The sequence below is a fragment of the Neolamprologus brichardi genome, chromosome 17, assembly GCF_056152115.1.
Source record: "Neolamprologus brichardi isolate AB-2024 chromosome 17, ASM5615211v1, whole genome shotgun sequence".
Classification (NCBI taxonomy): domain Eukaryota; kingdom Metazoa; phylum Chordata; class Actinopteri; order Cichliformes; family Cichlidae; genus Neolamprologus; species Neolamprologus brichardi.
The window spans coordinates 24207884-24234656 of NC_142120.1; the positions used below are offsets into that span (position 1 = coordinate 24207884).

A 26773-nucleotide genomic window follows, 5' to 3' on the forward strand; every position below is an offset into this window, starting at 1 on the left:
GCCAGCAATAATAAGAATAAGAAGAAGAAGAAGAAGAAGAATAAACGTACTCTTCTACCGTTTTCTAAAACCCTTAGAATCACTTTTCTCCACTTTATAGCGCCCCTGCTCACTACTCACCTGCTCACACATTAACTGCTCTATACTATCCATTGTCTCCTACTCGTTTTAGCCAAACTATATATCACCAAATTTGTTTATTTTTAGCAACAAGCAACAAAGTAATAACAGAAATCCCATTGTGATTGTTGTGATCTCTCCAAAACTGCAGTGTAGTTGATTTATTATTATTATTATTATTATTATTATTATTATTATTATTCATAATGATAATAATTATAATAATAATCTTCATCTTCATCATCATCATCATCATCTCATCATTACTTATGGCGAGCACAAACTGTGACAGCAATGACGCCTTATTGTGAAATCTCACAAACCGGAAATTGACAGTTAGCATTCCGTAGCTAAACTATCAAGTGAGTGTGTGAGTGTGTGTGTGTGTCTCCAGTTGTGAAAATGTTACCATTATCTATTAAAGACGATGAGTATAAGCCGACCAAGTATAACCTGCTGCTGAAACTCTCCGGATGGTTCAGGTAATCTTCGCACTGTTAATAGCGGCTAAAAGGGAGCCATCTAATGATAAGCTGCTAGCCTATTGCTGGCCGGCTAGCCTAAATGAATCTGTGCCACTGTTAGCTTCCTCTGCATTAAATGTTTTTTTTTTATAAGATTGTCAGCTTTCAGGGTTTGTGCTTGAACGACAGTTATACGTATATATAATTTCTAGGAGTTGATGACAGGGATTTGTCTGCGGTCTGTGGCTCATGCTATGATCTGTACTGCTGGTTTTCATACTGTTGTGTGATTTTTGTAGGTCTATCCTCGCCGATAAAACTTCCAGAAATCTGTTCTTCTTCCTATGTCTGAACCTGTCCTTCGCCTTTGTGGAGTTAACGTATGGTATCTGGAGTAACAGGTAGGCTAACATAGCGTTAGCATCAGGCAGTGTACTGTGTGTGTAATCTGCTGTTTTCAGGATGTGCCACGTATGTGTTCGTGTTAGCATGGAGGAAGCCAGAGTGTGTTAGTGTCGGTCGTCTGAAAGCAGAAGTTGCCATTAGCCAGCAGATACACAACCCACACTACACAAACTTTCCAAATCTTCCCAATATTTCTAAAAGTGCATCCTGAAAAATACCCCCAAAATGAATAGCAAATTATTATTATTATTATTATTATTATTATTATTATTATTATTATTATCAGCAGTGTTGTTATTACTGTTAACAGAAGAAGACAAGGGGAATAAATATTTGTCTGTCTATACCTAAGAATGATTCGTTTTGACTATTTCAGGATTTACAGAGAGAAAATACTGTGACCTGATGGAAAATGAACAATTTTCAATACAATATTAAGTAGTAATAGAGTGAAAAAGTAAGGGATTAAATCATCAGTCAGTCTTTCCAAACTCAAAATATTCCAGCGCTGAAGCACAGCTGCATGGGAAAGGCTCAGATGGTTTGGACATGTGCAGGGAGCTCCCCGTTCTTGCAAAGAATATTTCCACATGTCTTAAATATATATATATATATTTTAAGTGGAGCTATTCTGCTCATTTCCAGCTCCATTTGATTGATTCTTGAATTTAACAAAAGCCACATTTCAAAATAGTCCTGTTTCACTTACATTGGGACTTCATCCATTGTCTGAAAAAAGCTGCTTCATTCCTCCTGCTGCTCTCCCTTTAAACTTTTGATTGGCAAACAGAAGTTTTGAGCAGCATGTGGGTGGATCTGTGCTCACAGCCAAACCTGTGTGCCAGAAATGACCATATTAGGGGTATCCACTGATATATAGAGTCATATAAAGCCAAGAGGAGAAAAAAACTGTGAACCTGTGAAGAGCTTAGCTTTTGGCTCAGAGGGTTAAAAAACATTTTACATACATGCATAGACTGAGATCAAAATTGGAAACTTCAGCCAAATTTAATATGAGCATCCATCACTGGAACAGTATACACTACCAGTCAAAGTTTGGACACGCCTTCTCATTTAATGTTTTTTTTCTTTATTTTTACCACTATCTACATTGTAGATACATACTGAAGACATCAAATATATAAAGCAAGATATATGAAATTATGTAGAAAAGGAAAAAAGTTGATAAATAACTCTAATTATGTCTTATTTTAGATTTCTCAAGAAGCCACCCTTTGCTGACAGTGCTACAAACCCTTGGCCTTCTCGCAATAAGCTTCATGATGTAGTCACCTGAAATGGTTTTCACTTCACAGGTGTGCCTTGTCACAGTTCATGTGTGGAGTTTGCCTTCTTAATTGGGTTGGAACCATCAGTTGTGTAGTTAGGAAGTCAGGTTGGTACACAGCTGACAGCCCAATTTGACAACTGTTAGAACTCATATTATGGCACAAACCAATCAGCTAAGTAAAGAGAAACAACAGTCCATCATTTCTTTAAAAGCTTTAGGTCAGTCAGTCTGGAAAATTGCGAAAACTTCAAATGTGTCCCCAAGTGCAGTCGCAAAAACCAGCAAGCGCTACGAAGAAACTGGCTCACCTGAGGCCAAAAGGAAGACCAGGAGTCACCTCTGCTGCTGAGGATAAATTCATCCCAGTCACCAGCCTCAGAAATTGCAAGTTAACAGCACCTCAGATTAGAGCAAAAATAAATGTCACACAGAGTTCCAGTAGCAGACACATAGAATTAAAGGATTATTCTATTCTATTCAATCTCCACATTAACTGTTCAGAAGAGACTGTGCAAATCAGGGCTTTATGGTCAAATAGCTGCTAAGAAACCACTACTAAGGAAAAGCAACAAGGAGAAGAGATCTCAGCCTCTCTGGGAACTCCTTCAAGACTGTTGGAAAACCATTTCAGGTGACAACCTCATGAAACTCATCGAGGGAATCCCAAGAGTGTGCAAAGCCGTAATCAAAGAAAACTGGCTATTTTGAATCTAAAATATAAAACATGTTTAGAGTTATTTCACATTTTCTTGTTTGCTACATAATTCCAAATGTGTTCATTCATAGTTTTGATGTCTTCAGTGAGAATCTACAATTTAAAAGTCATGAAAATAAACAAAAAACATTAAATGAGAAGGTTTGTCCAAACTTTTGACTGGTAGTGTATGTGTGACAGAAAAAAAGAGGAAAAGCGCGATGGGTGTCGTAACCATTTAAAAACATTGTTTTATCTGCGGCAGCATTAAAATCTTTTCAGATGCTCCTGTTCCTTAACGAATCTCTTTACATGTTTGTCATGTGTTCAGTTTAGGTCTGATCTCAGATTCTTTCCACATGTTTTTTGACTGCACTGCCCTGCTGGCAGGTCTGGCAGCTTCCGTCATCTCCAGGTGGAGATCCAACGATAGCTTCTCCTACGGGTGAGAGCATCCACTCTGAGCTCTGTTTCTGGTCTCTGACTGGCAGTCAGTGTGTTTAATCAGTCTGTGTCCTGTCTGTGTCTCAGCTATGTGAGAGCAGAGGTTCTGGCAGGCTTTGTCAATGGGCTCTTCCTCATCTTCACTGCTTTCTTCATTTTCTCGGAAGGAGTTGAGGTAACACATTTGCCATATACCTAAGTTTTACCATCACATCTACAAGGTGTGTCTGCTTATTATGCAGTGCCTGTTATAGCATTACAAGTAGGCCAACATAATGGATTAAAATAACTGGTTCTTGTGGTTCTTCTTTTGTTTTTCTGTACTCGAGCACTCAAAATGCTTTATACGACATGCCTCATTCACCCACTGACACAAATGCTTTTTTCTACATCTAAGTGCTTTGTATCTAACAGTCACACTACATTGAATGCATCAGAGAGCAACTTGGGATCAGTATACCGATATGAAAATCATAAAGCTTTAACATCAGCATCAATAGTTTCAAGTAGATGGGAGCCTATAGGGAGAAAGCCTTCGATTTGACGAGATTGTTTGATTGGTTGCTGTGAGAACCAGTCAAACAGTCTTTCTTTGACTCTGGGTCAGATCTTTTCTGGATTAGGTTTATTCACTGTAAACAAGGTTAAATAATGGCTTAAATGACATTGACCAGCTATGGCGGCAACATCTGCACACCCTGATTCATTACTGTCAGAGAGGTACTACTTCAGTCTAGGAATAATTCTTATGTGCAATTTATTAGCACCCATGTAAGGAAAAAAGAATTTCCTGTCACTGTCTATAAAAACTGATCAAATCAATGAAATAACAAAATTTCACTACACGGTTTGTCATATTACACACATAATGGCAGGAATGATGATGGAGCTTAGTTAACCTGAAGTAAAGTCGCATCCGTCAGTCTTCAGCAGAAGAAATCTCTCCTTTTATCAGATGAGCCAAATAATATATTCAGTACCAGTACTCAAAAACAGTTATCCTCTACCCATTTCTACTAAAAGGACCATAGTCCATAGACCATAGACCAAGACATGCAATTAGTTGGGTTAGTTTAATTGGTGATTCTAAATTGCCAGGGTGTACCCTTCATCTCACTCTGTGGCAGCTGAGATGGGGCTTCACCCCCCTGTGATGCTGAATTGGATAAGTGGAAGAGAATAGATGGATTTATTATAACAACAACAAATCAATCAGACAGCACAGTCATACTTACCTTTGGTGAGTATATAAGAGTGTATACAGTAGATCACCCAGTTGATCTTGGGTGATCAACTGGGTGATTAAACAACGTAAGAACAATGAGTCCCTTGTGTACGTTTTTGCATCTGATCATGTGTGCTGTATCAGTTCTCCTAATACTGCAAACGTTGGGGTAGAAACAAATCATTTTTACTCTTGTAGTTACATAACCTTAAGCTTTAACAGGGCATGCTGACATTTAGTGAAAATACACCTGCCAGCATGTAACCATCTGTCTCTGTTTGTCAGAGAGCTCTAGAGCCTCCAGATGTTCACCACGAGCGGCTGCTTCCTGTCTCTGTAGCCGGTCTGCTGGTGAACCTGGTCGGGATCTTTGCGTTCCAGCATGGAGGACATGGGCACTCACATGGAGAGGGAGGTAATACACCTGAAGGATTTAGCCTAGAGTGTCTCTGCCGCTCTTGAAGTGCTTTGAGTCGATTCCGCAGTTTGGTTCCAGTGAAAATGATGTTGTTTTCAGCATTCATACCTGTGCGGGCTGCACTGATGCCAGCGTGTAGTTACATTTCTAGAGCGCAGATACGACATGGGGTGTCAGAAAGGTTTGCGGTTACGGTGTACCTTCACCAGCCATTTTCCACAGAAAGTTTTAGTCATACCTCAGCCAAATTAGAATATGGCATCTTTAGTGTCAACTACCCAGCATTATATCCTACATTTTTCATGGATTCATGGGCTTTACACCTAAAAACCTAATTGTAATGGAGTCGGGAATAAATAAATCACATTATTGAAGTGGAACCCTCATAGCTACTTTTGTTCAATCAAGTAGAGCCTGTACAGATCAGGCATCTGAGTGCAACCATACAACATGTAACCACACGTCTCATTTTTACATTATTGTTGCAACTCTCTAAAATGTGTTCTGCAGACCCAAACACTAAAGCAGGTCTCTAAAACTTTGATACTGTAAACCTGGTAGATGTTCGAAGCTCGTCCACCTTTTTATAGGGACTCTGCAACTCTGTAGACCCTCTGTAAATCAAGTGAACTAAACTCAGGCTCAGTTAAATGTTGCTGCATGCCACTAGAACATTGATACATCTGTGCAGAACCTCACAGGTCGACTGCAGCCTTGTACAACTTCACTGCAGATCTTTGCTTGTCTGACGTCTCCTTCTCCATCCTCAGACCACGGACACAGTCACTCTCTGTTTAATGGTAGCACAAGTCACGGTCACAGTCATGGAGGACATCACCACCACGACAAACATGCAGATTGCCACAGTCATGGAGGACATCACCACCATGACAAACATGCAGATTGCCACAGTCATGGAGGACATCACCACCACGACAAACACGCAGATTGGCACAGTCATGGAGGACACGAGGAACCACACTATAATGGTGAGAGTCTGACAAAGGAAAATGCTGCATGAGAATGCCACAAACACAATTTAGACACTTTTAGCCCTTTTCCCTTAGTACCTACTTAGATTGGCTTGGCTCAGTTCGACTCAGCTAATTTTCTATTACAATTGAGGACCACCTCGTGAGGGTCATTATAGCAATGTGGCCGCACGTCACGTGATGTCATTTTTATACAACATGAACATGATTGTTGGTTTGATCTCTGGCTGCCTCAGCCTGGATGCCAAAGGTGCTCCCAGTGTAGTCATCAGTGTGTGAATGTTAGAAAGCTTTCTATCTAGCACAGGCATAGTATGTGAATTTGTGAATATGGTATATTGTAAAAAAACGTTTGAATGCTCATGTAGATTTAATAAACTGCCATCAGAACCTCACGGTTTTTGAAATTCATTTAGTAGTAAAACTAACCTGCGTGGTACAGACTTCCTCCAACCTCACTTGTTGCGTTTTTTTATTTATTTATTTTTTGCTTTTTAGACGAACTGCAACACCTGCCGGGAAAAGGCTCCAGCAAACAGATCCTGCAGGGTGAGAAATTAATACACACACACACACACACACACACAGTGCTACACTAAACTACTGGGGTGGAGGGGCGTTCCCAAAGTGCTCCCAAAGCGCTGTGTCTTCTGAGCATGCAGTACTCATCCTCATCATCTTAGCATTTGGTACCCTGTACATTTGTCCTCTGATCCCAGAGAAAATTATGTGGTCACATGTGCTCCAAGACAGTAAGAACACTAATACATATAATAACAATAGTACCAATATTAAATAATACAATATATTATAGAATATCTCTAAAAAATTTAAATGGCTCTAATATATAACTATCACAGTATGTTACACAAAGTTGAATGTAGCTGAAGTTGAAATTATGGTTCCCCCTTTTCATACCGACTTTATTTTCTCTGTAGAGGATGTGATAGCAAGTGTGTGCTATTGCAGTGTTTATTTGTACTTTAGATGTAGGAATTGTACAGCAGGAGGATCACAAGCAGGAATGATTTCCTGTGTGGTTTAGTGGTGCATTTTGGGTAATCTCAGTCTCTTACTGAACGTGCTCCTGTGACTGGCCAGCATGTCATAAAGTGGGTGGGAGATATTGTCCAGCATTGTCCTTATCTTGGACAACATCCACCTCACTGACACCATCTTAAAAGAGCCCACCTCCACCCCACAACACTACTGGTCTTGTGGATCGGTTTGTTGAGTCTTTTGGCATCTGCAAGTGTCAGCCTGCTGCCCCAGCATGCAACAGAATAGAGGATGGCACTGGTCACAGCACAATTCTGGAAACTGCTTAACATTGTCCGACAGATGTTAAGACCTCAGCCGCCTCAGAAAAGACTGCTCTGGCCCTTCCTGTGGAAATAAATAGTCATCAGGACTTAAACCAGAGTGCTTTCAAACTTTTGCACTGCTACTTTTACTTAAGTAAAGAGCTAAAGTACCTCCTCCTCCTGAGCAGTCACATTTGTGAAAGTAATTCTGTCAGATTTAACAGTAGTGTACAGTAACTACAGTTATTACTAGCTAGCTCTGAAGGAGTATAATTATAAATTTCCTCAAGTGTAAGTCTTTGAGAACTTCACGCTACATGTTAGATTCCATCACTGTACATGAAGCAGTTTGTTCTATTTTTTATTTTGCTTAATTTCATAACTATACTTACAGTTGGATTTGTAGTATTTTAGAAGAATTAAATTTATGCCAACCATTTAGAATTATTAGTTTCTGCACTTATTTTTTAACCTATTGTAGTATCTTTTTCATTGTCTTACATAAACTAGTCTCAACTTGTTGTATTCCGATGACTATTGTGTTGATGTGTGTTGTATCTTTGTGTTCCAGGAGTCCTGTTGCATATTATTGCAGACACTTTGGGCAGTGTCGGTGTGATCATCTCCGCTCTGCTGATGCAGAAATATGATCTAATGATTGCCGATCCCATCTGCTCCATGCTGATCGCCATCCTCATTGGAGTCAGGTGATACTTCCTTATCACTTCTTACTGTTTAATGTCTGATTTAGCCTTGGCCTGGGAATTTATGTAGAGCTATGATGTAACCTACAGAAATGGCTGTCGTTGCTGCCATTTCTGCGTGTGCTAGTGCATATGGGTTAAGTATTTGCTGGTGTTTTACACATACTGCCAACTGATAGAAACAAATAAAATGCTGGACTTTTTTCCCTCCTGGGTCCTCGCTTTTCACTGTGCTCAGTCTTTTAAAGGCAGACAAATTTGTCCCTCTATTTTTTTTTTCGACTTCTTTGTGCATGCCCCTCACGTCATTGTAGTTAGGGATTTGCTGACATATGTGAGTCCTTATATTGATGCTATTATTATTATTTCTTATACTGAAGTGATGATTTTTTTCTGTTACTGAGAATACAAAAACTGTGGCCTAGACTTAACGCTACAGCAGAAATTGCCAGTAATTCGTAAAGTGATTTGATCAGCCAGTATTGGTCTGGACAGTAATACTGTGCTAAAACCCTTTTTTTACTCTGGTATTTTATATTCAGTTTCATTTACGTAGTGTCACAACAGTTGCCTCAAAGTGCTTTATATTGCAAGGTAAAGACCCTACAGTAGTAGAGAGAAAACCAGAACAATCAGATGACAGTGAGAAGGATAAGCTCCCTTTTAACAGGAAAGACCTCTGGCAGAAATGGACTCAGGGAGAGGCAGTGACCTGCTGCGACCACTTGGGGACAGTAACAGGGCAAAAGACGCACAGTAGAAGACACCCGAATACATGTGTGTACATGCCCATAATCGGATGATTTAGTGCACAGTGCAGTGAAATAAACATTTTAATTCTAGTTAATTATTTTAAGTTTTCTCTCAGTGCTGCTGTTGATTTCTAAGATGATGGCTGCACATTTGAGCTGTGAAACTTACTGTCCCAGTATCATCCCAGTAGTATCCCAGCCTGATAAAAGAGATGTGAAAATTCCCTCAGTTTGATGCATATCAAAGTGAAATTAATTTTGAACAATTTAATTTGATTAACTTGATGTGTGTCCTGTGTTTCACCAGATTAGAATCACATATAACAACATTTATACATTTTCAAATTCACCAAATTAATAAACAGACCTTCCTTTAACAGTGCAGCACACAGTTTGAGCTTCACCCAATGGTTTTAGAAAGGAACAGCTTAAGAAGCTGCACATATAAAACATATTCCTTTAGCAGAGAATATATAATAAGCTTAAAACCTGCCGTAAATAAAAGAAACCGTGAAAATGTGGCACTCCCAGCTGATTTTTAAACTAAAACTCTAAACACAACTTGCTCCTGACAATTTCAGTTTAGATTCTTTGCTGCAGACTCGGAGCTGTTTTGAGATTAAATATCAAACAAATATCAAACAAAAGCTTTATTCTACGTGCAAATTTGATGTGGGGTCAGGAAGCACAGTGTAGGTGTTCCGTTTTAAGATCAGTACATGTACTGTAAAGTTTATTTGTCAAGAAATTCATGAAGTCATTACTAGTCAACGTTAAGGGACTGGCTGACTCAACAGAGCTCTGACTTTTTGTCAGCCTGACTTCAGTGCTGAGGAGAAACCTAAGGTCGTTCTTATTTTCTTTAATCAATCAATCAAGCTGTTCTAGCTTTACGGAGGGCTTTTTATAAAGCGGCAAACTATTCCTCCAGGCTAAAGGATCATCTTCTAAATTTGTGATATGCCATTTTCTCTCCAGCTTTTGAGTTATCTACTTTAAGGTGCGCTTTTGAGAGTTATACCAGGGAGTCAAATACTAGTCAAGCTGTCTTTTTCACAGAGTCATACGTAGTGAAGGGGTAAAATTATTAACGAGATAATCGACCTCTGTTGGAGTAGTGTTAGTGCAGCTGCTCTGCTCTGTGTTGGTACAAGGAATTGAAGAAGATAACTGTGGATGATTATATCCTTAAACTTAGTTACAGCACTTTCAGAAAGACATCTACTGTGACTAAAACTACTCCGCACTGCTGTGTAATTATTTATTGTAAATTTAAATGTTATCATAAAGTGATAAGACAAGAGGGTTTTCAGGAAACACTGTTAAATGCTCAGTTTCTATGAACATTTAACAGCAAGTAATATTCCCTTCCATGAGTTTTATATAGTGCTTTTGAGCCTTTATAAAGGACTTTTCTAGTCTTGCTGACCACTCGGAGTGCTTTAAACTAAAGTTATTTAACCATTGTATTCTCTATATCATAAGCACTTGACCTCATATCCATGACCAATTTAAAATCACAAATTAAGCTAACATTACTCATAGGAAGGCCTAAGCAAAGATTCAAGACAGGAACCTTCTTCCTGTGAAACAGCAACGCTAACCACTGTTCCACCATACCACCCAATAATCTATATTACTTAATTTTCATCAGTTAAAGGCAAATACTTGGTCTTTAAAACTTTTAGGCAGTAACTATATCCACCCGAAGATCTAAGGGAGCTGATGGGTCAGTAGGTGATTACTTCACATTTTCCTATCTGGAACATAAACTGTTCTTGGGTCGGATCTGGTCTGTGGCATAACAGTGATGTATGCCAAAAAGAAGTGAACCACTCTCTAATAATGAAAACCCAGATTCAGGCCTGAAGTCACTGCAGGACTATGAGAACCTTTTTTTTTTGGTTTTTAATGATCCCTTGAGTATTTTACATTCTTTAGTAGTGCTCATGATGTGTAACTTTGTCTTATCAGAAACATATGTTAGAGAAGCTCATTTTCTTCAGATGATAGCAGACATTTGTTAACATCTTACAGATCCTCCTCACTGACTACTAGAGCTTATGGATTATCAATCAGGTTTCAGCTCTAAAGTCAAATTCCAGAGAAAAACAAGCTGGAAACAACATCTGCCTGGAAGAAAGAAAATCAATCAAAAACTGACAGACTCTTTGGAAAATGGTTTCCACTAATGTAAAGAATGTCCAATTAGTATTTAATGGGCGCCAACATGCCAAACCACTGGTATTGTCCTTTATACAGTCCTGGAGTCTGTTCTCGAATCGCTGGTCTTCTGAATGTGAATGCAGTGGTCAGATTTCCCAGAAATCCAAGATAAATGGAGTTCATGTGTGCTGATGTGGTTTGATATGCTGGAAGTGAGCTCAGCTGCCAATTTAAAGAGTCAGCAGAGTGGTGCTGTGGTTAGCTGAGATGCCTTCACATAACTGCAGGTATCAGGTTTCTGCAGCTGGAAAGTCAAACTCATCATGGAGCTGAACTTCAGTTGTAAATCTACAGATTCTGCAAATGAGTTAAACTCGGACCCATCTTAAGGATCTCTACAATTTTGAACTGTGGTTCATGGTACATGCACCACAACTTGGACTTGGGCTATGATTTCAAAATTAGTTGACTAGTGGCATGGATGTTTGCATAAGTGTATTCTTGCACAGCCGTGGAACAGTATTGCAAGTTTTTTTTTTTTTTGTCCTCTCTTGTTTTCCTGTTATGTTATATCTTTGACTTTTGCCTCCTGATCCTGGTTCTGCTGGAGTTTTCCTTTTGTTAAAGGGGAGTTCTTCCTTGATTCTGTCACTGCTTACTCATAGTGGATCGTCTGACTGCTGGAATGTTTTTCTCCAAAATTGTGGGGTCTTACAATGCAGAGTGCCTTGAGGTGGCTGTTGTTGGGAACTGGCACAACACAACTAAAAAAAACAAAGACTCTCTACTTTCTGTCTAAACTTTCTCTCTTCTATCATTTGATCCTCAGTGTGGTACCTTTACTGAAGGAGTCTATTGGGATTCTGATGCAGAGAACTCCATTTTCACTAGACCATGCCCTACCAGAGTGCTACCAGAGGGTGAGTAGTGACCATACTCAGTGTTCAAAGAAGAGGTAGGAACTGAGCAAACATCAGCATTTAGCATAAAGCTAGATTTTGGTGTACTTGACAAATTAAAAATTTAAAAGTGTATGCAGCTGCATTTCCTGGAAGTCTGATTTTGCACAGATCGTCTTAGGATACAGTTAGTGGAATAAGAACCAGTTCTTTACTTGTTGCAGGTTCTGGCAGTTCATGACAATAGAAACCAAAGGTGCTACTGAATAGATTCTGTAAATATGTATTTTAGCGTATAAACTGTACATTTCTTGATACTATCATTATTGAGTAATCATTTGTTTTAGTAGTAGTAGTAGTAGTAGTAACAACAATTGTAGCACTAATTTAAGAAGGTAATTGTGCCTCAAGCCCTTGAATGGAGTGGACAAGTCTGATATTTGTTTTGTTGTGGCCAGGTGCAGCAACTGCAGGGAGTGTATAATCTGCAGGAGCCTCACTTCTGGACTCTGTGTACTGATGTTTATATCGGAACATTAAAGCTGCTGGTCGCCCCTGACGCTGACACCCGCTGGATCCTTAGCCAGACACACAACATCTTCACGCAGGTACCTAAACACAGCTTCATTCAAGTACACTGTACCTGGTGGCAGTTGAAGTTGTAGATGTAGGGTTGTGTCAGCAGCACCATTCTTACAAACTTTACTTTCAGTAGCAGTATTGATGGTTTGATGGTAGTAGGATGTCAACATAGTATTCAGCCATGATGAATGGTTTTGTCTCCACAGGCAGGAGTTCGGCAGCTGTATGTTCAGATCGACACAGCTGCCATGTAGAAGCTGCTAATATTCCACTACACTTGGGACCAATCGCATTCAGTCTACTTCTGCAGGTGACTTCTGACCCCCACAGTCACCCCAGCACAGACTGGAATAGGGGGAGGGCTCTCAGAACTGATGAACTAAAACAGCCCCACCCACTTTCTTAAAAATAAAAATAATAATAATAATCCTGCTCACAGTGGAAATTCTGCCCCTCCCACAAAGAATTATGGGTAAGTGCCTTTGTCATGAGACAATCTGAGCCCCTCCCAGCACCTCTGACATCACTGCTCAGACTTGATTGGTTGACAGTGCGTGTGAAGTCACTCTGTATGTGCCAAACCATGTGACCGACCAGTGGATTTAAGCCTTTTTTTTTTTTCTTTTAAAAAAATAAATATTTATTACAGCTGTAATAAATAAATCTGGTTCTCTAAGAATGATTATTCATAATCACATCTGTAGTACTGATTATAGAACTGAGTTAATTAAACAGCTGCAGGAGGACTGGAGCCCTATGGAAAGAAAAGCTCTCACTTCACGTGCAGTAATATTTGTACACTGTTTTAATATCAGAATTGTTAACGGTGGTGCCTCTGCACGAGTGGAAACATGCAGGTTTAACATGAAATGATCACAAGTTGGAGCTGAGTTCAAACATATTTCCTGCCTCCTTCAAATGTTTTTTTTTTTTAATATATTACTTAATTTTTTCTGCATCTGTGTTTGTGACTTCTTTGTGAGGGAACATTTTTGGCCCCAAAAAGATTCAGAGTTTGGGAATTAGGGAAATGCTTAATATTAATGCCACTGAATCCTGACTAATGACTCAGCCTTGTATAGCTGTTTTTATGAAGGGCAGTTAAGAAAAGTTAAATCTATGAAACTTGGAACCTTGAAAAAGAAATGAGCATGGGAAGGTCACGGTGATGACATGTCTTCAACTTCCCCAAAATTTCCAATTCAGTCTAAAACATCACACAACAACAACAACAACGTTAATTGGGAAGGCTCAAGGTCTGCCTCACGGTGCAGTTTAATTTACCATTTGGGGCCTGGGATTATAGTGTGTCACTAATGGTAGTTGTAGACAAGCAAGGGAACAAGTGTGTCAAGAGGTGTAGGTTGAGCTGTCAATCATGTGCAGGTTTTCCAGTGCGTTTGGTTCTGCATTTACTCGCAGCATGTCCACCTCCAATGGGTGGAGTCGACCGGTGATGACCAGCGAATGGAGTGGAGCACCGAGGTCACATGACACCAGCTGATTTAATGTTCCTACACGGATCTTTTGTTCATCAGAGCCAAGTCGGGCCACGCCAACGCACACAGTGTCCTCCGTCATGCCTGGAAAAGGGGGGCAAAGACTCATGAGTTTAAGAGCTGCAGCGAACACAGCTGACTGGCTCTTTAAGGAAAAATGAGGTGGTCCAATCAGACACATGACTTTCAAGACTGTTAGCATGCTACTGGTTCTACTCCTATCAAAGTCGTGGTTCAGACTATCCTAAAGATAAAACACAGTACTGCAATATTTTTTGTAAACTTTATTATCGTTTTCCTTCTAACTGATGACTGTACCAGAACTTCAATCTGAACAAATATGGGATTGATAGAAAGTACTCGCATGTCAGGTATGACTCACCCAACTCCTCGCCCTCCTCCCTCCTCCTTTGGATGACCTGTATTAGCTGATCTGCAGCCTGGCTGACTGTCATGAAGCGAGGAGGCTCATAGATCTTCTTCCCTCTAAAATCAGTAACCAAAGATTCACTTTAACCACATGTCATTCTCCTTTAATTCAAACCTTCACATCTGTGCAAGAAAACTTTGAAACTATGCTATATTTCCAAAAGTATTCAGTTGCACATCTAAAATCATTGAGTTCAGGTGTTCATGGGCACAGGTTTATAAAATCAAACACCTACAAACATTTGTGAAAGAATGGGTCACAGGAGCTCTGTGAATCCCAGAGTGTACCGTGATAGGATGGCAGCTTTCCAACAAGTCCAGTGGTGAAAATTCCTTGTTACTAAATGTTACACGATCAGCTGTTAGTGCTATTATAACAAAGTAATGGATACTGAGATACATACTGCGCAGAGGTCACCAACTTTCTGCAGAGTTGCTACTGACCTCCAAACTTTATGTGGTCTCCTGATGACCTTGAAAAGCCACTGAACTTCTTTAAATATCCCAAAGATGCTTCACCTCTAATCTGAGAAGCTTTTTCAGTTCTAAGGCCAATTGATTTAAGCCAATTGACCAGTTCAAAGAATTAATCATTCAATTCAATTTTATTTATACAGCGCCAAATCACGGCCGCAGTCGCCTCAAGACGCTTAATATATTAAGGTAGACCCTACAATAATAAGAAAAATCCAACAATCATATGACCCCCCATGAGCAAGCACTTTGGCAACAGTGGGAAGGAAAAGCTAACAGGAAGAAACTTCCAGTAGAACCGAGCTCAGGGGAGGAAGACGGAACAAAACACATGCAGTGGAAGAGAGCCAGAGATTAATAATAAGTAATGATTCAATGCAGAGAGGTCTATTAACACATGCTGAGCCAGAAAGGTGACTGAAGAAGAAATACTCAATGCATCATGGGAATCCCCCAGCAGCCTACACCTGTTGCAGCATAACTAAGGGAGGATTTAGGGTCACTGATCCAGCCCTAACTATGTGCTTAATCAAAAAGGAAAGTTTTAAGCGTAATTTTAAAAGTAGAGATAGTGTCTGTCCCCTGAATCCAAGTGGAGTTGAGTTAATTGGTGAATCTAAATGGCAAGTAGTTGTCTCTGTGTTAGCCCTACGGGTTTTTTCCGAGTGTGCAAAGCCGGATCTCCCATTCAGTGATCCTGGAGCTGCAAACAGGCTATAGTCATTACAAGTATCGTTATTACTAAAGGAGGCTGAGGAGTAACTAAACATCTAACATGATGAACAGGAAAGTGCAGGAGGGACGGTGAAGAGGCCATGCTGCTAGCGAGTCGGTAACGAGCTGAGCTAAGATAGCGACTCCCTAAAGACACAGTAAGTGAATACTGTGAATGTAATTAGTGGGTGAATCAGCAGAGAATGTGCTTTTGATAGAGCACGTGAAGAATACACTATGAAATAAGACGTCATCTATCATTTTTTTTATTAAATTGCTACGCAGATAAGCCACACAAAAACCTCATGTGGACGTGGTCTGGGTTTCTGGTTCTGACAAACGCTGACTGAGGGTTAAGTCAGAAAATAACAGACCTCACATGGCGAGATCTCTAACACTCAAGAGGTGGTTGTGGATGTGATCTGGATCTGATTCTTACCTCATCATGTTCTCGATGCTCTGCTCTTTGACTTTAATATCTAACAATAAAAACAAAAGAAGAAGAAAACTGTATTAAACACATCTCGCACTGTTTTTACTTTTAATCTCAGAACTAAACGTGCACTTACACCCCAACAGTCCCAACAAACCATTTGATTTAAAAAAAAAAAATCTACTGTTTGTATTTTTCTAATATCCCTTTAAATTAATATCCAATGTAAAATATTGCACAGAAATGTGTCAGTTTTATTTTAAATAAAAATTCTCACCTGTTAAAAATGGATGCGGCTCAGGGAACAGAGTGGGTTGGGAAGTTGGTAGTTCAATCCCTAGCTTGTCGATTTGCATGTCAAATTATGCTCAACCCCAAGTTGCCACGTATGCACACATTACTGCAAGTGTGTTAATGTTAGATAGAAGCACTTAGGCAGAAAAAAGTGTGTGTGTGTGTGTTGGGTAAATGAGGTTTGTGGTAAAAAAAATGCTTTGAGTGGTCAAACTAGAAAAGCACCATGCAAGTACAGAATTTACAAAACATTTCCAAACCATGCTTTTATTTTTACTAGAATCAAGCACAGGAAATTAATTAAGCAGAAGAGAATGGATGGATAAGAATGAAAGTAAGTATTCTGGTAAATGGACTGGTTTTTATAGAGCGTTTTCTACTCTGGTTGAGCACTAAGAGCACTTCAAGTACAACCCTCATTCACCGATTCACACAAGCACTTTTTCTGTGCCTAAGTGCTTTCTATCTAACATTCTCACTGTAATGAGTGCATCCATGGACAGTAGTAGACAACCTGCTCTACCTCCTGAGCCACAGCTACCCAGTTACCAATTTGGTAAACAATTTCTGTCATATTGCAGACTGAAGGTTCTTGAGGTTTAGACAACAAACCACATAACATTACAAAAAAACATTATATAAAAAAATACTGTCGACCGCCAGTGCTATCCCTCACACACCCATAGTACAGATTTCAAAAATATGTCACCTTGTTCCCGAGTTATCTCACTCACACAATTTTAAGAAAACCTCTGACCTTGAGGTCAAGGTCACTGATTATTTAAATAAATACACCTATGGCATCAATTTGAAGCTCCTATGTCGCCCTATTCTTGATTTATCGCATTCACAAAATTGGGTTTCCATGAAACTTGCACTTCTGGCCAACTAAAAATCTAAAGTAGGGTGAAATCTTATTATTTTCCGTCAACTAAAGAGAGATCTCACTGATCATGTAACAGTATGGCTGTTATTTTTTCGTAATATTTTATTTAACGCTCTATTTTAAGCTGTGCAGTGTCTGTAATAATCTCTTTTAATTATGACGCAGCTTTTTTCATCACTGTTGTTGTTTTACTTACTTATGAATATGTCCAAAATCATAGTCAATTCTTGAAATAAATAAATGGCTCATCTGGGTGTCCTGCCGTGTTTGTGAAGTCAAAAAACATGGCCGTGCTCTTTTGTAAATGTGTGTGTGGAGAAGTAATAGATGAGGTACGGACACCAGCATCAATCATCCCAGGGACCCCAAATGCCCCAAACACCCATAAATTAGGAGTCCAGTGGGAGGTGGATGACCTGCTGGTGAGTGGGTGTGTTTTAAATATTCATTACAGAAAAAAATAAAAGAGCCTCAGATGGCCATCAGCATTATTTCAGATTAATTCACAATGACTGTGTTTTGATTCAGACCTTTTGTTTGGATATTTTCAATAATGTTTTACATTTTCAATATGTTTTTATGTTAAAATGCCTTATTTCATCATTTATTTTTTACTAAATTGTACTACTTTTCTTGGATATATGAAACTATATGTATCAGTGGATTATAATATATTTTCTACTTTGTTAATGAAACGATTTCAATTCAGTTTAGAAAATAATGTTTCATTGTTTGCTTTTTGGCCACTTAACATGAAAATTTCAGTGGTATCGGTTTTTGTTTCAAATATATATATGATTGTATTCTATTATCCTTATAATTTTATAATTTATATCTTGGATATTGTGGATTTTATTTTAGGAGATTTGTCTGTCTTTGTGTGCAAGCCTCACCCAGCAGACAGAGTGTGTGCAGTCCAGCTGTTCGGTTTTTACAAATTTTGTCGTAGAAGCTCTCTGGTCTCCACGTCTCTGTCCAAAACACTACAGACACCGTTTCTCCAAAATTATACAACTGAAACACACACAAACAAACACATGTTTCCATCACATCAAAGGGCTTTTTTCCCAACAGCTATTTCCAGGAGAATCACAGTTTCTTGTCCCTCAAAAGGAATCGAGGCCTCACAATGTGATAATGTAAGCAAGTGTATATTCAAATATGAGACTGTAAAATGGTTGATTGACATTTTTGTATTTCGCTGGTTAAAAAACATAAACATACTCCTGGAGGTAGCGATATCAATGTCTTGAATGGAAATACAGAGAAACAGATTAGACTTTGCAGAAAACATCTAAAAGAGCCAGTGAAGTTTAGAAAAAATGAAACCAAGATGAACTCATACCAGAAGGACGGAAACAGAAAAGCATGGAGGTGGCAGTGTTATTTAATGGGCATGTACAGCTACCAGTGGAACCAGTTAACTGTTTTAGAAGTGGTAGGATGAATTGTGAAGTGTACAGGACTTTCTGTACGATCGGCTTGGATCCAACTAAAAACTACAAACTGATTGCACAAAACTTCACATAACAAATGGACAATGAACCAAAGTAAACTGCAAAAGTAATAAGAAGTTCTAAAGCCAAAGAAATTGGATGCCACAGTCAGTGCGCCCCAGGGTGGCTGTAGCTTGCCATCACCAGTGTGTGAATGGGTGGATGACTGGTTGTGTAAAGTGCTTTGGGGTCCTTAGGGACTAGTAAAGCGCTAAACAAATACAGGACATTTACCATTTTTCCCATTTAAAATTGTGTTCGTTTGTCCAAATACTTTTGAGACTCAAAAATGGGGGACTATGAGTCATGCGCAGAAGTCTTAGGTTATTTCTATATAATTAAATTAAATTTTATTTATATAGCACCAAATTACAACAAAAGTTTCCTCAACACACTTATACTGTGCTAGGACACCGGGAAACAAGTACAGTTGTTTCTTCAAAGGTGCAAACTTAAGTAGAAATATAGTACATACGCTAACGTTTTGTTTCAAGTCTCCAAGCTTGAAGTCAATATTTGGTATGACCACCTTTATTCTTCAACATAGACTGAACTGTTAGACAACATTTCTTCTAATTTTGTTAAGTAGTCTTCATGAACAGTTCACCATAGTTCTTTGGATGTTGGCCGACTTTTTGTTCAATTCTCGGTGAAGATAATCCTGCACTGCTCAAAAATTGTTGATGATAAATAAATAAAATTTAATTCAGTTATTTATAGCCCTGTGTCAGACTGGCAACCTGTCTAGAGTGTACCCTGCCTCTCGCCCTATGGTAGCTGGGATAGACTCGAACAACTCCAGGTTCAGGGAGAGGACCCATCTGCCACGATCGGTTGGGAGCAAATCCAAACTAGGAGCTGGTTCCACAGAAGAGGGGTCTGAAAACTGGAGGCTCTGCCTCCCTTTCATGTTTTTCAACCTAGAAACCTCTTGCACTCCAAGAGGGAAGTGTTCTACTGGGGTGATAATATATGAGGAGAAGGATTATAAATTTGATTTGGGTTTAACACAGAATCAATGAAGAGAAGCCAATATAGGCGCTCTCTTTCTTGTCCCTGTCAGTGCTCTTGCTGCAGCACTTTGGTTCAACTGAAGACTTTTCTGGAAGTTTTAATATGCACACTGAAGTACATTTCCTGGTCAAAAATGACTCCATGAGTCCTCACATTGTTACTGGAGGCCAAAGTAATACCACCCAGAGCAAGTGTCTGGTTAGACATCACGTTTTTGGATTTTTAGGGCCGAGTACAATAACCTCATATTTGTCTGGTTTTAGAAGCAGGAAATTGGAAGCCATCCATGTCTTTATATCTTTAAGATATTAATGCAGTTTAACCCTGGAGAACCCTGGAGTTTCCCTAGAAAACCCATGGGGTCGGCTCTGACCCCATGGGTTCTCCAGGGTTAACTAATTACTGTGTGCCATCTGGTCTTATGGATAGATAAAGCATGTTGTGCTGTCTTCTTCTAATTCTAACATGTAAAATGTAAATAGAATTGGTTCTAGCACTTTTGCGACACGCTGCTAGTAACAAAGTTCCTAAAGATGCAATTAAAAAGTGGTTCTTTGCCAAGTTGTCTCTTATGTGTAGACACAACACTGGCTCTTAAGTGTGGAACTCCAAATTAAGTTTAATGTGAGATACTTCCCATTTATATGACCCCTTTGTTAAATCATGAATTAACTGCAATTAGCTACATTTTTCGGAAAGTTGAGCTCAACTTCACCCATTCTGAAATACTGCCAGACTTGTTGAATCTAGAATGTCTTTAAATGGCTAACAAAGTGAAATAGGCTTGATGGTCTCAAAAGGGAAAACATCATACAAAAGGAAACATAAGAATAGAGGACAAATAAAATCATTGACATCTATCAATATGGAAAGGATTATAAAGCCATTCATAAGGCTTTTGGACTCCAGAGAACCAAAGTGAGACTTATTATCCACAAATGGAGAAAAGTGGTAAACCTTCACAAAAAACCTAGAACAACATCTAAAGAACTGCAGGCCTCACTCCTCTCAGTTAAGGTTAGAGTTCATGATTTAACAATAAGAATGAGACTGGGCAAGAATGGCATTCATGGGAGAGTTCCCAGAAGAAAACCACTGCTGACCAAAAAGCACACAAAGGCTTGTGTTTGCCAAAAACATCTTGATGATCCCCAAGACTTTTGGGAAAAGCCTCATCAAGATGGCAGCCCTCCCAAGGATATTACATATGACATCTATACGACAGTGCTTTTTTTGGTTCTGTCAAATCTTTTTTTTCCTTTGCAGATTCAACTAGATTCGAGGATTGAGAGCAAATGATGTGCTTTTGCGACACACTGCTAGTAACAAAGTTCCTAAAGATGCAATTAAAAAGTGGTTCTATGGTAAGTTGTTTCTCATGTAGACATAACACTGGCTCTTAAGTGCTTTACATTTTTGAATGATTGGGTGGTGTAACAACAAAAAAAACCATTTGAAAATGGTTTATGTACAAGAACTGGACTGAAAATTAATAATAATAATAATGATAATAAAAAGAAGCAGCTAACGCCCAGAGAAACACTCTGAATGACCTTTAGAAAGACTGGAAAACTTGGTTTACAATCCTCCGTGGTGGGTTACAGAAGCAAAATTGCAATTCTTTTTTTACCTTTCTATAAATGCGCCTGGACCTGACTGAACACACATCAAGATACTAGCCAATGCTTAATAACAGAGGGCGTTGTTAATCAGTTTTACATAGATTGAATACCCAACAGTCAAACGATGTCCTATGAACAGCACTTGGTAGAGGTGGGAAAGAAGAACTCTTTTTTTTTTTTTTCTTCTTTTTTTAAAATCGAGAAGAGAACTCCAGCAGAACCAATCAGCAGGGGGCACCATCTGCCACTAGCAACTCAAGATGCAAAAAAGAGACAGAGTCCTTATGTGCATGTGCTAATGTGACTGAATGCAAATTAACAAAAAGGAGCTCATGTCTGAAAGGTGCTGAACAGTGAAATTCTGACAAGCTGTTCTTGGATAAATGTTTTTTGCTGATTATTATTAGTTTTATCTATAAATAAAACACCATCAAGAAAATTAATGTACTGTTTGTTTTATAGAGAAAAGCCCTGAAGGACTCCAGTTGTGAGTGTGAGTGCATAGCACCTAGAGGAAGGAATAGAGCTCATTTGCATGTGTCCTTTCTCATTAGCATATTAACTACTCCCACTGGAAATGCTGTCTTTACATTAATGCTAATCTTTGCATGTTTGCAGGAGGAGGAGCTGCAGCTGGGTTCTGCTCTATGATTGGCTGCTCTGACAGTTCAGTTATTGATGAGATGGAATTATTGAGAGGTGTTTACTGTGACAAAAAGGTTCATCATGAGCTGCAGCTGCACTCATGACACAAATACAAACACAGATTGTGCATAAAAAATGGAAGTGGTTTCCAACTCCTTCAGTTGCATAAAAGCCAGCTCTCCTGATCTGTCACCTCAGTAAACACTATTCTGGTGACTCAATGGGCTTAATCCCTTTTGGAAATGATGGTCATTAGTAGGCTTAGAAAGGATGACAGATTCTTGACTTTACAGTCAAATCCATGCTTTGCTTGTCAATCATGAACAACTCCTCCAGGGGAAGCACCATGGGGGCTGCCACGATGAGCCGGCACCCTCCACAAGCAGCCGGCTATGCCAGAGCAGACCGAGCTCTGGGCCCAGAGACTCGAGACCCAAGGACATCCCACCCCCCAGCGGGGGCCAGACAGAGCCAGGGGCCCAAGCCCTGCAAGCAGGTGCCAGGAGCAAGCCAGTACACACCCGAGCTCCCAGGCTCGGACACTACACCAGACTACATAAGACAATAGACAGCTGACAATGTATCTCTAACATGCAACTTCTGTCGGTGCTGTGCTACTGGAAACTGAATTTCCCGGAGGAACCCACCCGAGGGATTATTAAAGTTTCATCTAATCTAATCTCTAATCTAGACACCCAGGTTGAGTCCATCCTGCACCTCTGGTAGATCCCCCCCCCCCCTCTTCGCCTGCAGCGTGGTCTCCTCAAAAGTAGAGAGCACCTTCAAAAAGATGGCAAAAACACTCCCTGCCAGCTAAAGAGGCCCCCAGTTCCACCAATGCACCAAAGGGCCACGGCCAGGCCCCAGTGCATGCAGCAACCCAAAACCCCGTCAAAACACCAGCTAGGACCCAAGCCCCTTGGGCCTAGCCAGAACCAGAGCATGGAGGTGGTACACCCCCAGAACTCCAAGTCACCAAGCCCACCCCGCACTCACCCAGGAGCAGCACAGCTACCAGACCGGTCACCCACACCAGGTCTCTTTTGTGCCACGGACTGGTTTATGTCCGACAATATTTTCACGGACCGGCCTTTAAGATTTTGCGGATAAATACAACAAAATAAAACCAGTACCGGTACCCCCCAAAAAAGAAGATTTATTCATAACACACAGGAAAAGACCAGGAAGGCCCTCCACTACAGGGGAGCTGCCACCAAGGACTATTTAACTGTCTCATTAACCTTGCTGCTAGTGATGACCAGGTCATCTCTCTCATTCCCAGACTCTGCTTCCAATACAGAATACTATGTCCACAGTTGAAGTCAGCTACACCCCACCCCCACTAAACAGAATGTAAGTGGAGCATCGCCTTCCCTTTCTGAGCTGGGCTGACAGTTTGCTAGAATCACTTTGAAGCAGACTCAAAGTCTTTTTTGGTTGCTTTACCTGGCCGGGCCCCACAGGCTAAGGCCTGGCCACCAGGCACTCTCTGGCCAGGACTGGTTGAGCAGTTTAGACAAAAGGTTTGAGCAACAAGGCTAAGAAGGTTTGGACACGCACAGAGGAGCGATAGTGAAGAGAATACAGTTCATCTATTTTTTTAAACCCGCCTTTTCATTTTCATTATGTCTTCAAGTTGGGGAAAGGTGTTTTGATTGAAAACTGTGAAAACATTAGCTGACAACGCTCCACCCCTGCATCCAAATATGGTCACTTGTATGGACGTTCTGCTTCACAGACTCAGTTCAGGAAATAATTACCTGCAAACCACAGCAGCCCACTGCATTCATGACGGAGGCATTGTGAATGACTTTGTATGGTATCCCAGCATTCACTGCTCTCAGCACTAGGTCACTGTGTGTGGTGGCTCTGCAGAAAGACACAGAAAACAAGGGCAGCCTTTTCTTATAAAATACACAAAATCAATTCAGCTGCTACATGCCTTGTGCCTATGTAACAGCAAACTAGCTGACAATGAGTTGCCTCATTATTATTACAGTAAACTAACCTATGAAGATAACAGGTTTTCCCCAGTGTTGTGTTGGACAGACTGAATGACAGAGTAATGTATAGATGCTGAGGTCACGGACAGGTCAAACCTCAGTGTGATGAAAAAAAGCTTCATTATAGTTTTCAGTGGGCCAAAAAAGAACCAGTGTTTTTTTGATGAAAAACTGAGTCTGAAATTCCCACGGACAAGACTATAGAGCTTGTATATTCCATTCAGCAGGCGAGCTGCTCAGCACTCTGTTATTATGTCTGAGAGGAATAATGTGGCTTTGGGCAGAAATCTGCTGAAATGTAAAAACTCTGCTCTGACACAAACTCTGTGGTTTTATCTGCTTCTGCTGCTCCCCACTACAGTGCGTGTGCTGACATAGCATACTTCAGATCTGTGCGATCAATTTGAGCTGTTGCTTATACAGTCCAGAAACATTGTGACTCACCCAAATGGGTCGCCCACCACCAGAAATGCCACATCAGTGACATCTGCATCCTCCAGGATTTGATCAGCTCCTTGTTCAACTAGATCTCTGTCTGCCAGGATCAGCTGCTTCCCATAGTACTCCTCCTGAAGGAAAGGAATATACTGTTAGGATATTTTAACAAGAATACTCAGAGCAGACAGGTACTATTCAAGTAGATGTTCATTTTCTATTTAGTTCTCACTCTCCTGAGACCCTGCATTGAATAAGCAAAAGATGGATGGACTGGTAATTACAAAGTACTAATTGTAGCGTTCAGATCACTTTCTACAAGTCTCATTTACCCAATCACACAGGCGCACATTCATACTCAACTTTAGTCTATACCTAAATACTTTCTTTTAGTCATATGCACCCACTCACACTCCGATGATAATTGGAGGGCAACTCACTCTTTAGTATCATGCCCAAGAATACTTTGACATGTGGACTGGAGCAGCTGGGGATCAATTCAGTAACCTTCTGACTGCACCTTGGGCTGTGCTCTGATGGACATGTCGTTGTCAAATACAACTCCAAGATTCCTCACAGTGTTACTGGAGGCTAAGGTAATGCCATCCAGAGTAAGCATATGGTTACATATTTCGAAGATTTTAGGGCCGCATACAATAACTTTATCTGAATTCAGAACAGGAAATTAGAGGTCTTCCAGGTCTTTATGTCTTGAAGACATTCCTGCAGCTTAACTAACTGGTGTGTGTTATCTGGCTTTAAGGACTGATGAAGTTGGGTGTCATCTGCATAGAGACATCAGCCCATACACCGTGCTGCCCTGGCAGCATGAGTGGGTGCTCAGGAACCTGAACGTGAGCTGGGAGCTGATGCTGCACACTCATGGGGGTCAGAAGGTCATGCTGGAGCAGAGCCAAGCCTACTTCTTAGAGTCCTCCGCGATCGTCCGCTGGAGCGCAGGGTGCTTCCCGTCCTACCATCGCATCAGCAGCACGGAGTCAGCCAAGAAGCTGGCCTGGCGCTCTAGGATTTTAAACCTATGATTTTAAACCTATATATGCACACTCATCCATAGAAGTTCATCGGCAAAGACAGACAGATCAGGCATCGGCATCTGGAGGGGTCGGAGTATTGTGGCCTTCATCATGAACAGCCTGCACTTCCACAGGCTGGTGGAGAAGATTCTGCTGGGATCTCCAGTCTGCCCATACTCCGGATCTTTGGACCCGCTTCCCCCCCTGGACGAATCAGACCCTGAATTTGGTCTCCACGACTACACTCTGCACTTTGTCCAGCATGCAGATCATGTGGGGACACTTTTGGCAGCTCTCCTGCAGCACAATTCAGCAGGGACTTTCTGAGTCAGCAGGACCGACATGTCCCAGCAAAAAAACCCCACAGTTTTCCAAATAATTTCTTAGATTAGAAAATGGTCTATAAATATTAATAACCAGTGGGTCTAAGTTATTATTCTTGAGAATCGGAGTAATTAAAGTATATTTAATAGAAACAATGAAAATGCTAGTCTGTAGAGAACTGCTTATAATACGTACTACATCATTTGTAAAACAGTGAGATACAGATTTGAACAATTTGTTGTGGATGGGACCAAGTAAAGAGATGCAAGATTTAACTGATGAATAATTTCTTCCAAATTGTTAGCATTTACAGGTGAGAATGAGGACATTGAGCTTGTGGTATTAATTTGATCAAAATGTAAGGAAGTCCTAGATAAATTAATATGACAGACATTAGACATCTCTAATCCTACACCTATTGTCTGAATAAAGCAAGAAATTACATTTATTTGTTGAAATTAATTCATTGAATTATCCAATTCAGGACCCAGGTCTGAATAGGCAGTTAAAAAAAACCCGACGGGACTCATCCTTTTGATTTACTATAATTAGTCATTGTAAATCATATGATGTCTTCGAGTAACACGTACTGAAACCCAGTTCTTATGTAAAAAGTAACACATTTCTTCCTAGTTCTGAATCACTCCTACAGCCAAAACTAGCAGCTCCTCTCCTGGGACGAGCTTTCATTTCAGCCCTGGTCCAAATCCTCCGGGTCGTAATGCTCCGGACTCACCAGCGCCTCTTTGCCCACGGTGAGAATGGATGTGTAGGCCTCCAGGTAAACTCTGGAGCAGCTCTTCACCGCCTGTAAACCCTTCACTGTAATGTCTGTGGCGTCTCCGAGCCCCAGACCGATCAGATACAGCATCCTGCCGGTCCCGCCTTCCGTACAGGGTCAGTGTTACTGCCGCAGCACTTAACGGAGCTAAAACTTCTTAAAAAGAAGCACCCAGGCGTGAAACTTTCCCGTATTCACGTGGGGACTCGCTGCGCTACTTGGAATACGGC

The 26773-nt window shown here is 40.4% G+C and overlaps 2 protein-coding genes across 2 annotated transcripts; one reads left to right on the forward strand and one right to left on the reverse strand.

Annotated features, from left to right (window-relative positions):
- The first annotated feature begins 449 nt into the window (after positions 1-449).
- On the forward strand, positions 450-13388 carry slc30a7 (solute carrier family 30 member 7). The gene is made up of 11 exons (XM_087830512.1): positions 450-602; positions 884-985; positions 3306-3419; positions 3506-3593; positions 4929-5058; positions 5832-6050; positions 6552-6602; positions 7929-8064; positions 11809-11899; positions 12337-12486; positions 12667-13388. Exons 1-11 carry the CDS (start codon positions 523-525, stop codon positions 12712-12714), a joined length of 1209 nt encoding a protein of 402 aa, XP_087686638.1. The 5' UTR covers positions 450-522; the 3' UTR covers positions 12715-13388.
- Positions 13248-26773, reverse strand: dph5 (diphthamide biosynthesis 5). The gene is made up of 7 exons (XM_006803597.3): positions 26499-26773; positions 24414-24538; positions 23727-23835; positions 18083-18203; positions 16016-16055; positions 14342-14445; positions 13248-14043 (listed from the first exon to the last, which is right to left on the reverse strand). Exons 1-7 carry the CDS (start codon positions 26631-26633, stop codon positions 13811-13813), a joined length of 867 nt encoding a protein of 288 aa, XP_006803660.1. The 5' UTR covers positions 26634-26773; the 3' UTR covers positions 13248-13810.